This window comes from Gymnoscopelus microlampas (assembly GCF_963454915.1).
Source record: "Gymnoscopelus microlampas genome assembly, chromosome: 11".
NCBI classification, from domain to species: Eukaryota; Metazoa; Chordata; class Actinopteri; order Myctophiformes; family Myctophidae; genus Gymnoscopelus; species Gymnoscopelus microlampas.
The window spans coordinates 20,888,901-20,905,070 of record NC_139948.1 but is presented as its reverse complement, the minus strand read 5'-3'; the positions used below and the strand labels follow the sequence as shown (position 1 = coordinate 20,905,070).

The following is a 16,170-nucleotide window of genomic DNA, read 5'->3' as shown; positions in this document are numbered from 1 at the left end:
ACACTTAGCAAACGTCTGAGACGATTCATGCATGTTATTATGGGCCATTAACCACATTAACCCCTGACATCCCTATCTTGGCCATGTCATTATAGGCTTTTTTTCACTATGTGCTGTATACGGCAAAGTAGGGCTTAAGAGGTTAAGGCCACATGATTTATATTGACCAAAACACTCTACTTCACAGGAAGCACCCATGTCAACACGTGTGAATCGAAAATAGAGCCTCCGCTGCTCTGTGTGTACACTTTAGATCAGGGATTCTCAAAGTGGGGTCCCAGGGGTCCTTGAAGGGGTTCCAGGGGGTCCTGAGCAAAATGTGTTAAATGGCATAAAAATCTGTTTTAACCACTTTCAACCCTATAATCGGCCATTTGAAAATAGACGATCTACAAGCTCACAGCGTGTCACTTTGCAACTTTTCAAATATTGAAAATGACTATTGAAAATGTGAAAAAGAAATGGAATATTTGTAAAGCTTTTTCACAACACCAACAAATCTTTGTGTGTGCACATACTGTAGGTTATTGTGGCCTCCTGGTGGCGCTGTAATAGGCCAATGTGAAAAGGGTGCCATTTCTTCTAAGGCCTTCACGGCAATATGACACTGCATTCATGATTTGAGGCATTTGTTCCAAAAACGTGTTTTGCTAAAGTAGATCTGCTGGTGCCGCTATAACAGGCCAATGTGAAAAGGGTGGCATTTCTTCCTCGCCCTAGTGGGAATATGTGTGCAAAATGTCACTGAAATTGCATGCTGCGTTCATGATTTGAGGCATTTTGTTCAAAACAAACCAATCTTAGGCAACCAGGATGGAATATGGGAAATCGGACAAATCCGTGTTGATCACATGACTATAGAGATACTGTGTACCGATTTGTGTGATGTTTGGACAAAATCTGTAGGAGTAGTATCAAAAAATGTGTTTTACACAAATCGGCCTCGTGGCGCTTTAACAGGCCAATCTGAAAAAGTGTGAGTGAAAAGTTTCGCAGTGACTGGGCCAACGGTGCCGGAGATCAGGGTGCAAAACATACTCTCTCGCCATGCCTTTCGGCCTGGCGGAGACCATAATTTTAGATGTTTGATTTATGAAAATTGTTATGTTTTATGTTTTTGAACATCTTTCGAAATAATACCAAAATAGTATAGGAAGTATAAAAAGGGATATTTACTCGTGACCCATAAAAATTGTCCCGACTCAGTGTTTGGAGAAACACTGTGCTTCCAAATAAGGAATGATTCTGATTGTATCATGGAGCACCTTGGTAACGGTTTGTGTTTGTTCTGTGACGTCGGACCAGAACTCTGCTCACACTGCTCAGCCCAAAAGTACTGTCTCTGTGGATGTTTTCAGCAGAACAGTCAACCCTGCTAGAAGAGAGAGATAAAGAGGAGAGCGCTTTGAGAAGAGAGAGAAAATGAGGCACCTCATGGGCGTGGCCTTTGCAGCCTCTTTCATTATGCTGGTGATAGGATGTCAAGTGAATGTCGATGAAGGCCAGGTGTCTGGAGCCAGCCTACGTCCCAACGCCTCATCAACCATGAGAGAACTCGTTTCTCCAGGACCACCGTCCTGGAGAAACTGGCCCAGTCGTCGGTTCTATCCGCATGATGAACACCGCTTCATCCTCGTGAGCGAGCCAGAACAAAGTCAACAACAGGAGCCTGTCAATGAATGCCAGATGTCTGCAGCCAGCCTACACCCCAACGTGGCATCAACCATGAGCGGACATGTCTCTCCAGGACCACCATACTTTGTTGAGTATCCGCATGAATACCACTTCATCGTGGACGAGCCAGAACAATGTGAACAACGGGAGCCTCTCGTGGTTGTGATCGTCCCGGTGAATCCCGGCGACAGGGCCAGTCGTGACACCATTCGCAGGATGTGGGGAGGTGACACCCAAAGCCCTGTGTTGGGCCAACGGGTGAGCCTGTTCTTCCTGATGGGACTGCCGACGGGAGAGAGGGCAGAACAGGTCGAACAAGAAGTGCTGAAGGAGAGCAGAGATCACCGAGACCTGCTGCAGAGCGACTTTGTGGACACCTACAATAACCTGACGATCAAGACGATGGTGATGATGGAATGGTTGGACTCTCGCTGCCCCATGGCCTCTTACGCCATGAAGATCGATACGGACATGTTCCTTAACGTCCACAACTTGGTCGACATGCTGTTGAGTGCTCCGAAGGACAGCTATATGACTGGACTTGTGGTACCTCGGGGTAATGTTATAAGAGACAAAGATTCAAAATGGTTCCTACCTTGTGATGCTTTCGCTGAGTCTCATTACCCACCGTATGCAAGGGGACCGGGCTACGTTTTTTCCTTAGACCTGCCAAGAAAGTTCCTGGAAGCCTCCAGGCACGTTGACGCTGTTTACCTGGAGGATGTTTATTTGGGGCTCCTCATGAAACACCTCGGTATCCCATTCACCTACCTCCCATTCCCAAGCAGGGATCTGTTGTATTTAGGTTGTAGGCGTTATCCGACATGCAACCCACTTGCGACAGAATCCTAAAATCGAAGCTTGCAATGATAAAGAAGTGGACAAGTCCACACCCAGGCGCCGAGCTGCGACCTATTGCCGTTTCCACAGCAATAGACTAGGGTTGCAACTGTTAATCAAACTAATCGATTTCATCAATTATAAAACATAATTGATCATCGGTAATTTGATTTTAAAAATATAATTGATTAATCAATCCCTATTTTGGGTATTATAGGTGAAAAGTCGAAAGAAAAAAATCGAATAGTGAAAATAGCCAATCTTCAAGCTTACAATGCATTGTAGAATTGTAGATCTGCAATTTTCACTATTTTAGCATGATACCGTAAGTGGTTAATGGATTTGTTGATATAATTATATATATATATATATATTTTTTTTTAACTTTCTCGATTATTCGATTCATGGACAAAGTCATGTTAGAATAATCTCGCTAAGGAAGTAATGGATGGTTGCAGCCCTAAACTGGACAGTGACAGTCGGTCAGGCCTGGATTAACGAACGCACAAGCTCACGGGGCAGCAGCCTGGGGGCCTGAAGCTCCAGGGGGCCCGGGCACCAAACCCCTGGCTGCACCAATCAACAACGTTTTTTTTTCCTTCCCAATCCAGTGCCAGCATTGTGCCTTTCCTTTCCTTTCCGTGCGTGCATTTATCTTTAGTACCTGTATTGCATTCATTATTGGCTCTTTTTGACTAGAACTAAGTAATAATAATAATAATAATAATAATAAACTTTATATAGCACCTTTCATGACATGCAGCTCAAAGTGCTTTACAGAGCAGAAAACAAAAAAAAATTGAGCAGAAGTGCTTTACAGAAAAGCAGTAATACTTTAACATTAACGCAAAAAGAGGGGCAAAAACAACATTAAAACCATTTAAAATAATGGCATTAAAATAATGGCAAAAAATAATGGCATTAATGTAATGGCCAAAACAAAAAGGCAGTGAATCAAGAAAAAAACAGTGATGATTTGAGGCATTTTGTTCAAAAAAAATGTGTTTTGCTAGATTAGACCTGCTGGTGGCGCTATAACAGGCCAATGTTAAAAGGGTGTCATTTGCTCCTCAACATGGTGTGAATGTGTGTGCAAAGTTTGACGGCAATCGGACGCTGCGCTCATGATTTGCGGCATTTTGTTCAAAACAAGCCACTACTGCAAACTTTAGATGTCAATCTTAGCCAATCAGGATGGAATATGAAAAATCAAACACATCCGTCTTGATCACATGACTATAGAGATCATCTGTACCGATTTGCGTGAAATTTGGATAAAATCGGAAGGAGTAATATAAAAAAAAATGTTTTACATATGTCGGCCTCCTGGTGGCTCTATAAAAGGTAGATGTGAAAAACGCAGGGCAAAGGTTTTTCCTTCACCTCTAGGGAGTGCGCTTACAAAGTTTTACACAGATCGGTGCAGTTATAGGTAAAAACATGAATCGGCCTGTTATAGCGCCACCATGAGGCTGATTTGAAAATGTTCAAGTGGCAATTCGTCCTGGCATAGTGGAAATATGCGTGCAAGATTTCAAGGAAATTGCATGCTGTGTTCATGATTTGAGGCATTTTGTTGAAAACGGAGCACTTTGGAAGCCATTTTTAGCCAATCAGGATGGAATATGAAAAATCTGAAAGACCTGTTTCGTTTAATGACTATAGAGATACTGTGTACCGATTTGCGGGATTTTTGGACAAAATCTGTAGGAGTACTGTCAAAAAATATGTTTTGCACAAATCGGCCTGTCGCTATAAAAGGCCCATGTGAAAAATTTGGGGCAGAGGTTCTGCTGTGGCATCCAGGGAATGTGTGTGCACAGTTTCACGGCAAGCAAGCCAACGGTGCCGGAGATTAGCTGTACACAGACAGAATGACGGACACACGCACGGACGGATGGACGGACACACACACACGGACGGACGGACAGACGGACGGACAGGGGGCAAAACATACTCTCTCGCCATGCCTTTCGGCCTGGCGGAGACAATAATAATACACAGCTTTTTGTTGAGGTCACTTACATTCTTTTATCAGACATGGAGTAAGAAAATAGCTCCTTCTCAAGCCTTCTTTTCTCCCTGCATGGACAACGTTATCACCAGATAACAAAAAAAACATAAATCATAACAATTCATAATCACAGTGGTGGATAGTAACGCAGTACATTTACTCAAGTACTGTACTTAAGTACAATTGAGGTAATTTTACTTTACATGAGTATTTCCAATTTTCAATACTTTTACCCACTACATCTCAGAGGTAAATATTGTACTTTTACTCCACAACAATTATATGAAAACTTTAGCTACTAGTTACTTTTTAGATTTGAATTATTATTACAAAATATACAATAACCACTTCAGTGCTACATATACAGTACAAGATTTCTCTCTGGTACAAAATATTTTCAGATGGGGCTCTGTGACCAAATACATATTAATGTGGGGTCCTGGCCATGAAAACGTATGAGAACCTTGTAGATAGGAGAGAGCTGTATGGCTAATGCAAAAGCAATCTGTCTCAATGTGTCCCATTAGCCTTCTGTGGCCTTGCCGTGAGGTCACAGCAGTGGACAGTAAAGAAGTACATTTACTTGAGTACTGCACTTAGGTAATTGTTTTCAGAATCTGTACTTTACTTGTGACTTTCACTCCATTACGATTTCAAAGACAAATATTGTACTTTTTACTCCTCTACATTTCTGGGAAGGGAAAAAGTACCATATGAATTTCATATAAAAGCAAGCACTCCATTACTTTAACTCAAGCACCGGGCAGCTTTCACTTGTAGTTGAGTAATATTTGACCAGGAGTAACTAAGTACTGGGCTTAAGTACTTCACAGTGACCTTGACCTTTGACGTTTGACCAGCAAAAATCTCAAGGAGTTCCTCCTTGAGTGCTGGTGGAAAACGTTTTGCATGCAGCGTTCTCCTGCACAAAGCACTGGGGGTTTTCTGTGAGAAACGTATTAAACAGCCGTCATGTAGCAGCCTGGTGTAAGAGAGAATGAAGTGAACAATTTACGGGGTGTTTAACAGCGTTGTACATTGGCGGTCTGCCGCCTCTCCAAAGGGTCACGAGTTGAAACCTGAGAAACGATGAGACCACTTTCACACCCAGAATATCCGCTATACGAGAAAGTGCTCAGTCTCAAAGCATTTATTTTTTAATATGTCACCATGATGAGGGAGGGACGCCTTTACACCAGTGGTTCTCAAAGTGGGGTCCTTAAGGGGGGGGGGGTCCCCAGGAAAATATGTTAATACAGCATCACAATAATTTGTGATGCCTTTTCTTGACATGAAAAGGTTTGAGAACCAGTGCTTTACACAGTGTCAGTGGCTGTAGATAAGCGCTATTGCTCAGCATGAAGGCTTGTCGGGTCGGGTCCCGCCGCCACCTCGCTGCAGGGGCAAAACTGTAGACACGCCTGTGGTGAAGGGATGATAGAAAAGGGTAATAATGTCTTGTAAGGACTTAAACACCAACGCGGGAGTGAAGCTGTAAATCTTGCGGCACATATACCTACACTGCACGCTTTGAGGGGTGGCGGGTGGGGGGAGGGCGGGGTGCAGAGATGGGAATGAGGATTTCCTTTTTAATAGGGTCGTTAGCGTGTCCTTGGACAGGAGGGGGACTGTGATGTAATGGGCGATGCGGTCAGACCGGGGGACTCAATGCAATAATCTCCCGACTCCCGGGGAATGAATGAGACCTGGTGAAACGGCTAGCCTGCTGCACTCCAGGACAGTGTGTGTGTGTGTGTGTGTGTGTGTGTGTGTGTGTGTGTGTGTGTGTGTGTGTGTGTGTGTGTGTGTGTGTGTGTGTGTGTGTGTGTGTGTGTGTGTGTGTGTGTGTGTGTGTGTGTGTGTGTGTGTGTGTGTGTGTGTGTGTGCGCGCGCGTGTACGTGTGCGTGTTAAACATCAGCCAATGATCCTTTCATCAATTCTCACTTCTTACAATGTGGCATTTGATTGGTGTTAGGGTTAGTGTGCTCCCTAAAAATATATATTGTGATGCCAATACTTTTGCACTTTTACCGAAGGAAAAACGCAGGACGCAGGACTTTTACTTGTAACAGTATTTCTTCGTTGTGGTATTGATACTTTTACTTAAGTAAAACAACATGCCACTGTATGTGGGGAGGGGGTTGGCTGAGAACAGGCCAGGTGGTGCTGCAGGTGGTGTAATGCAGCCGGTCTGTGAACTGGCCAAGGTCACTGTTTTCCGCTGTGTTTTGGTTCTTTTGCGGCGAGATAAACTCCCACTTCTCCCCAGCCGTGAATTCTACCCAACCATCCACAGCAGTGGTTCCCAAAGCTTTTCAGCTCGGAGACCCAAAATATACATTTATTGTCTCCCCGGTAACATCGATTTTTTAAAATCTGTACTCTTTCTTGACCCATAAAAATGGACTCACTCGACTCAAGAATGGGTCTAAATTTCAACACAGCAATGCATTATATGAAAAAGAAAATGTACTTTGTAAAGCATGTACTCCAGCACTTTAAGTAAAAAATCCTCTCAACACTTCGTCCACCACTGGGCCTCTCCTATGGCATCCCCCCCCCCCACTCTCTCTCTCTCTAGCATCTTTCCATCGTGTCTGTCTCTGTCTCCGGTCATGCACGAAGGCACAACTTTATCCAGCGTTTCCACTGTGCCTCCCTTCCAGGGCTGTAGCTCTGAACAAGGACATCATTCAGTGAAACTGGGGTGGGGATGGGGGGGGGGTGGACGGGCAAGGCTGGCATTTCAGGCTGGCATTCAGCAGGGGGCTGATCAAAGCCCACCGCAGGGCCATGCTCTCTCTCTGCTACACGGGCGGTGTTGGCAAGTAACTGAGTACATTTACTCAAGTTTTGTACTGAGGAGAAATGTCGTTGTTTCTATTAGCTTGGATTCACCTATCGATGATGTCGCTGGTAGGTGGGTTTCTGAGCTGCCCACAGCCCATCAATAAGTCGCAGAGTGAGTATAGACGGAAATGGTGCCATATTACAATGAGCGTTTATATGAAGATAAGGCCAATTATTAACCAATTATATGAAGATAAGGTTGAAAATGGGTGAAGTGCTCCTTTAATTAAAACCTATACTTACTTGAGTTCTCATGGGCTACAATAAATGTCTCTGCCGAAAATAGCCGATCTACTTATGTCCCAAGAATAGGGACACTATAGCGTTCCAGTGGTTAACTAGTCTCTCCAGACAGATTGCTTCCATTATGGAAGCGCTGAAAATGCGAAGAAACTATGGCGCATGTTCGCCTCCCGCCCCACAGTCTATTAAACTATACTATTATACTATATATTAAATAGTCTTCACAGTCACTTAAATGTGTCCTTCTCAAATTAGTCCAACGGCTCAACGCATATGCTGTATAGTTTGCCGCTTGCCTGCTTAGCAGAAATGGAAATTCAGAAATTTATTTTCAAGATATTTTATTTATTTACAGCTTCCATTTACACCTTTGAAGAGGCGTAGTAACAGACGCTAAATGTTATTAGAAGATTGTGGCATAGGCGTGTAGCTTGAGAGACTATTGGTTAACCAATGCACATGCTCTGCTGCATATAGCTAGATTGCATCGGGCTGTCACGTGTTGAGTTGTAGCCTATAAGCGTGCCTTATTAGAAAAGAAGATACAGTGTACATTTTGTATCCTTTGAGGGTGCCTTATTAGAAAAGAAGATATAGTACATAATACGTGTCCTATTAGTGTGCCTTATTAAAAAAAGAAGATACAGTATACATTTTGTATCCTATGAGCGAGCCTTATTATTAGATAAGAAGGTACAGTACAGTATACATTTTCGTACCCTATAACTGTGCCTTACTATAGAAGCGAGGGCGCAATTCCACCCGCTCTTTGATGAGTTGCTCTTGATTTCTATTCATGTGACCCTTGGCTGACTTCCATCTGGATTTCCCACACTCTCTCTGCATGTGTACTGTTCACACTCATGCACTGCCTCTCATTCTGTCTCCTCTCATCCGCCCTGCCTGGATCCCTCCTGCTCTTCCTCTAAGCAGCTTTGTTTTTCCTCTGCTTTTCTGATGTACATACAGAAAAACGAATGGTTCTTAAAGGGTTATTTAAAAGGCTACCGAATATGGTTTCACGAAGAACCATCATCTACCTGAAGAACCCTTTTATTTAGTGAATGGTTCTTCATGTACCTCATATGGTTATAGAAACCCAGTTATAGTCAAAGTTATTTGAGGGAAGGTTACCTTTAACTACTTAAACCCTAGCATCCCCATTTGGGCATGTTTTCTGTGTACATTCATCGAAAATAATGTACAGTTCACAACACGAGCTTGTAGATCAGCGATTTTCGATATTTGGTTTAGAGGGGGGGGGACCAAGACCCCGAAGAGACAGTGAGAGAGAGACAGTCGATGAAGTATGGGTTTAAGTGGATATAGGTTCTTTATATAGAACCATTAAAAACTGAACTGAATGGTTCTTTATGAAACCAAAAATGGTTCTTCTGTGGCATTACTCTGAAGAACCAGTTTCTGTTCCAGTTGGCACCTTTATTGTTCTGTATGTGATACATGCAACCATTTATCTACTGTCAACACTCAACAGGCATAGGGAAAAGGCTCAAACAAAGCAGCACTTCACTGAGATAAAAACAGGTCAGTTTACAGCCTAGAATTACATAACACCAAAGTGTCACCAGTGTGACCGCTAACCGGCTGCTGGTGACCAGAACCCACGATTTTGAGTTTAAAAAAAGGCTTGTATGCAAGAATATGACCAAGCTTTTGGTGAACGACGTTATTTCTGTCAAGAAGAGGTGGTATTGTATATACGTATACAGTATATGTCCATGAATTGAATACCAAGGACCCCAATGGAAACAAGACCGCAAGGATTTTTTTGTACGGGCCTTTTAGACAAAGCATTATAAATGTAATTGAGCTGTTTATATGTTTTGCCTAATAAAATATTCAATCAATCATTCAATCATATAGTGTCAGGATTTGAAAACCCCCACCACATGCATGCACACACGTCGCACGCACACACACATACACGTTTTCAACCACGATAAATTAGAGCAGGGAGGAACAGTGCACAGATGTAAGAGATCAAAATGTCCAAAACGGTTACCTTTCAGAAAATGGAAAAAATAAGCTATGTTCCAATGGATCCAATGCTGTTATTATTTAGTCACAAGCTTGTGTTAATGCATACAAGAGTGTTGCCCAAAAGAACGGTACTGAAAATAGCAGATCTACAAGCTCATAACGCGTTGCATCGTGGCATTGTGAGCATGTACAGAAGATTGGCCATTTTCACTATTTGAAATAAAAAAGAGACGGTTTTGGACATACAAGGTTTGTTATATTAATTTGGCAGCTGCATCTTGCTTTCAACCTGTTTATAAAGTTGTGACACTGTTTTCACGTGGCCCTAAAATTCACATCCACAAATATTGTTTCTACTGCCTGGACAATGCTTTCACAACAACTGGAGAATACAATGGACCTTTTTCCACAGCAGCCATATTGGCATGAAATAGTAGGGTAAAACCAGGTGTTACCAATGATACTAATTAAGGCTCTGGTCCATTTAGCAGAGCTTTTCCCACATGCACAATATCTGCGCCCTGACTCTGTTTGCCTGAATGGAATGGAACATTAATTAGTATCATTGCTAACACCTGTGTTTACCCTACTATTTCATGCCAACATGGCTGCTGTAGAAAAAGACCTATTCAATATTGTATGTTTCACACAATGTTCTCACCTCTTCTCGGGTGGTTAGATTCTGATATAGTGTCATCCTTGAAATCATTCTAAGAATCCCAAATGTTGGCGTGCAGCCCATCTTGTATCAGAGTGACTTTGAGCTATTGGTATTGTTGATGATATGTATTCTATGTCTTATGATGAATTGACTACAGTACAATGGAAACAAGCCCCCAGGGCTTCTTGTGTCATCCTTTTAGCATAGCTTGTTTATTTGCACCGTCGTACTGTTTGCAATGTGTTTATCCACTGTGGTCACCCATGCTAAAAAGTTCACTTCTGCTAAAAGGCTCCAACAAATGGCTTTTGCCACAAGCATGCACAAGTAAATGTGAGTTAGATGCACTGAATGGGTTAAGAAGATTTGAACCGTTGCGTTTGTTCACTGTCTAAAAGGGATATAAATATTTGAAGAGAAAGAAACACAGATTCCTGTTGAACATTTAATAAACCCTTATAACGATGTATCCCATATGACTTTAACTAGCCAATAATGCATTTTACCTGCTTGATGAAAACCAGATGCATATAATAAGAAGGGAACAAATATCATTAGACTGTTACTGTGCAGTAACACTTTGAATGAACAAACTGTATACATGCATAGACAACACCTTTCTATAGTCACTCCCACCACCTCGTAGTTCCATATTTCAACTTTTTTACCTAAATGAATGCCCTACTTCATCATACAAGAGTGTCACACCAAAGTAGCGAAAATACAAGCTTACAACGCGTCGAGTCACATATACAAGGTTTCCACCCAACAGCGGCGATATGAAATCCATATGTTCTTCTCCAGCATGGAGCCAGTACAACCTGGACCATATCTGAGGTTGTTTCCTATGATAGCACGCTCCCAAAAATAGACCTGTGTGCTCTTGCATAATAACTGTGTGTCTGTGAGAGTGAATGCAATGAAAGGCTGCACGTCCCCTCCATTATCAGGAGGATGGGGTGTGATCTGTCAAGGAGAGGACTGGCTGATAGACTGACTGACTGATCTGTAGATAACTTAGATGAAACTTCTCGTGGAAAAGGCTAATCACATAACCCCGTTGCTTAAAGGAGAATTCCGCCCTACCTTTTTCTTACCTTTTATATGATATTATTATATCCTATGGTACAGTAGGAAAAAATCATAACTCCATCCTGAGTCCACCGCAGTTAAAAACCTGAGCCTATGGGCCAATGTGCTGGATCGCGTATTTTAATAGCTTTTTTTCTCCTCTTTTTTTGGGGGGGATCTGACGTTCATATCGACGGAAACATACATTAACCACTTCAGGCCTATACATTTTGGCCATTTTAAAATAGCCGATCTACAAGCTTACAATGCGTTGCGATGCGACACATTGTGAGCTTGTAGATCTGCTATTTTCAAAAGATTTTAATACATTGTCTGCATTTGAAAACTTGTGAAATGGGACATTCTGCATAATGAGTACTTTCTACTTTTGGTACTTGAAGTACATTTTGACAATACTTTTGTTCTCAAGTACATTTTGTATTCTGGACTTTTACTTGTAACAGAGTATTTCTACATTGCAGTATTGATACTTAAAGAAATTAGTACTTTTTCCACCACTGGCCATATCTCGGTCAATGGCTAGCATCAATGGAGGCAGAAGGTGACAGGAAGGGGTCCAGGGAGAGTGAAGTGCTAGGGGGGTGAGGTGGAGTCTGAAGAGGTGAGTCATCTGATTAGAACATTGGAGATATGCGCTCCATGGAGTGGCCAGTTTTTGTACTTTAATGAAAAACAGCTATTGAATTCAGTGATTAATAAACATATTAAGTAACATACTGCATATGTTTTTGCAAAAAATGTAAGTAACATACTGCATATGTTTTTGCAAACATATTAAGTAACATACTGCATATGTTTTTGCAAACATATTAAGTAACATACTGCATATGTTTTTTTTTTTGCAAAAAACTTTCCCTTTGACAGTTATTTTGGAGCCGTTGCTTATGGAGAGTTGTGAATTATCTATCTGTTCAGCTTATTGTTTGATGAGAGGCAGTTTGATTTCATCTCTGAATCCAAACCACATGTTTTTCTTGTATTATTCATAATCAGTCAATAAAAAAAATCCTGCACGTCTCTCCAACGGTGCACAAAGCACTGAACAGCCATAATGTGGAATATGAAAGGGCCTTTTCTTTTATGGGCACAAAATCTTAAACATTGCTTTCTTCGCCTCTTGAGATCCTTATTCAAGAAAGGAATGGAGTCTAGGCCCAATTAAATGAGGATTAATTGGTCTCCTGGGTGTTGCAGGGTTGAAAGTTCTTGATTTGCACAACAAAGACGGCGCTTATTCATCACCGCTGTAGCGAGACAGAACAGTGAGCATGCTGTGGATTCGTGGTTTTATAATGTAACATGACGACAAGGGACAGTGACACATCATAGAGTACTGCAATAAATATGCAGAGAAAGACACACGATGCAGTTGCTAAGGCCCTTCACACACACACACACACACACACACACACACACGCACACGCACACGCACACACGTGCACACACTCATTCATGTATGCAGGCGCACACTGTACACTTGGCTGTGTGTACGTAAACATTGTCCTGAGTGGGAACACAAAGGTTGAGACAGGCTGTAGGGGACAGCCTCTCTCTCTCTCTCTCTCTCTCTCTCTCTCTGCAGATGGAACCTAACACTGCATCCACCACCTCCAATCAACCCATCCAGACTTTGTTTCTGGGCTGTCTGTCTAAAATACATTATATCTCTCATATTCCTTATCTCTGCAACCCCCCACCACCAACCCCCCCCCCCCCCTTCTCTATCTCTCTCTTTTAGAATGCACTGTCATTGTCTCTCAGTGAGAAGGGAGTGATGGCTCAGGTTGCTTAGCATGGGAGAAATGTCATCCTTTTATACATGTAGGGCTCGCTCAATTTTGAAATTCAATTCAAAGGGGCTTTATTGGCACGAGAAAACATACATTTACATTGGCAGAGCAAAAGCGGAACAAAATAAAACAAAACATTGTATGCACAATACAATGTGTGTGTGTCTCTCTCTATCTCTCTCTCTCTCACGCACACACTCACTCACTCACTCACTCACTCACTCACTCACTCACTCACTCACTCACTCACTCACTCACTCACTCACTCACTCACTCACTCGCTGACTCACTCACTCTTTCAACACACATAAGGGGCGGCCATAGCTGAGTGGTTAGTGAGCCCGCCTAGGGAGCCAGAGTCCCTGGTTGCCCCAGGTTCGATTCCAGGCCAGGTCAGCATATGCGTCGATGAAATGAAATTTGTCCCTGAGCAAGACTCTTAATCCCTAATTGCTCACAGGTTCTCATTGGAAACAAGACCGCAAGGACTTTGATGAACGACCTGTTAAAAGAAATTATCCTTAACCTACTCAATGTCTCTCTCTCTCTCTCTCTCTCTCTCTCTCTCTCTCTCTCTCTCTCTCTCTCTCTCACTCACTCTTTCAACCCCCCCCGCCCCCCCCGCCCTGCTTCTCCTCTTTGTCTCTCTGTTGTAATGTTAACGTGTGCAGAGTTCTCCATCAGTCAGAGCTGGCCCTCCATTCCATCCATCTGGGAGGAGGAGGAGGAGACGTGTCCCCTTCCTCATCCTGCAGCCATAAATCAGCAGGCAGCCGCATACCAAACACTGGCTCTCTTTGAATATATTTAGATTTGATTTAGTTTTTGAGGGGTGAGAGGACGCAGGGATGAAGGGAGTGAAAAGAGGGTCCCACAGCGTCTCTCCCATATTCCTTGGTTCTCAAAGTGGGGTCCGGGGGGAAATTTGTCAATATAGCATCAAAGATAAGTTTAACCCTATACAGTACATCGGCTATTTAACAACACAAATCTTGTATGGGGGTTCCTGGCATAAAATATTTTCAGATGGGGGTCCACATTCATTAATTTGGGTGTCCTTGACATAAAAAAATACGTATGAGGACCATTGCATTAGAGAGCAGTGGTTCTCAACCTGCGGGCCTGGGCCCCCAGGCGGGGTCCCCACATGATTTGGGGGGGGTCCACAGATGACAGTGTAGATGACAAGTGACTTTTTTTAATAACTCTACAAAAAAAGAAAGAAAGAAAAGAAAAAAGTAATCAACAAACTACTATACAACATTGGCCAAATTGTCAAATAATATATGAAAGAGGCCAAAATTGTGAAAATAGGATTATTTTGGGCGGGGGTCACGTTGAGGACCACTGCATTTGAGGAAGGACCTATAAATCCCACGCCTGTGCACTCCAAATTGCCTTGGGGGACGTGTTTACTGTACGTATACGTCTCTGTGTTGTCACGTGACCAATGCTGAGACCTTGCCACATGTTGCCTGTGTGCGTATACAGGAGACGCTGTTGGAAACAGAAGGGAGAAAAAAAAGAGGCACGCAGCAACTGAATGGTATTATCTCTGCAGGGGGAGGAGGGCGATCCGTGAGAATAGATACCATGGCGACGATGACATCAGAGGGAGGCCTGAGTGCATGTCATTCAATGGGAGTGTGTGTTTTGTTTACGTGGAGGGAATAGACGAGTCTATAGCGGTGAGAGATGAGGGGGTGGGGTGAGGGGGGGGGGGGGGGGGGGGGGTTCTGGGTCGCAGGCTGTAGCGACAGAGACGTGGCTCTCAGAAATCTCAAGGACACACTCATCATGACAGTACGGGACCACAATGGGAGACGAGCGGTGGTGGAAAAAGTATTGAAATGTTTTACTTAAGTAAAAGTATCAATACAATGTAGAAGTACTCTGTTACAAGTAAAAGTCCGGAATTCAGAATTTGCTTGTGTAAAAGTACAAAAGTATTGGTATGAAAATGTACTTATGTACAAAAAGTAAAAGTACTAAAATGTTTGAAAATAGCAGATCTGCAAGCTCACAACGCGTCGCAAAGTTTTCAAATAATTATAGTGGAGTAAAAGTACAATATTTGCCTCTGAGATGTAGTGGAGTAAAAGTATAGGCAATTGGAAATACTCCAGTAAAGTAAAAGTACCTCAAAATTGTACTTAAGTACAGTACTTAGTTGCTTTACACCACTGGAAATAAGGGCTCACTCCTAGTTTGAATGCATATGCATTTTTTGGCAATATAAAACGCCATCCCTCCATGTATATATAGATTGCTGTATGCAATCCACATGACATCAACAGAGGACGTGTGGGTGGCATTGACAGTGATATGACACGTCCAGCCCAGTTCAGTCATCTGTTCAAATCAAATCGAATCGAAGTTTATTTATACGGCACATTTACAACAACCAAAAGCTGACCAAAGTGCTGAACATGGTTCAAAACAAAACAATTCAAGGCATCGAAACAAAAGAAACGTCAACAATTAATAAGCATTGATAAAGAACAAAATATGCAGTTAGGACAGATCAGGTAAGCTCAAGTGCAAGTTAAGGCCCCAATCAACTGGGCGGATCTGATGGGGATTGAATTGACTTTCTTTTGGCTTTTTTGAATGACAAAAGCAAAACCACCAAAAAACGCTGCGGTTGTGGACCATTTCACTTTTTTTCCACAGGGATATATGTCAGAGCCAGTTGCTGTTTCTGAACTGAAGGCTGATTTATGCATACCCAACATGGCCTGAGTCAAACTAATTAGACTCTGGGCTGGGTGTGACTACACACCTGATAAATCATCCATCTATACACTCTGCGGAGAGAGGCAGAGCCTCTGTCTGGACATGTCATGTTGTTTTATCTGCTCTGTATAGTAGATAATAAAACAAGGATAATGTAAAGAAAAGAAAAAACGTTTTAGTCAAAGCACACTTTGAGGTGCTTGAGTTGGTGTTGTGTGCATGAGTCCTACTTATAACCATTGTGGTAACACTTGCTCATAGTACGTAA

At 42.6% G+C, this 16,170-nt stretch overlaps 1 protein-coding gene across 1 annotated transcript; it reads left to right on the top strand.

Moving 5' to 3' along the window:
• Nucleotides 1–1,434: 1,434 nt before the first annotated feature.
• Nucleotides 1,435–13,967, top strand: LOC311054656 (beta-1,3-galactosyltransferase 1-like; the record flags this gene model as incomplete). The annotated part of the gene is made up of 2 exons (XM_084070660.1): nucleotides 1,435–2,471; nucleotides 13,838–13,967. 2 exons carry the CDS (start codon nucleotides 1,435–1,437, stop codon nucleotides 13,965–13,967), a joined length of 1,167 nt encoding a protein of 388 aa, XP_083926786.1.
• Nucleotides 13,968–16,170: the final 2,203 nt, after the last annotated feature.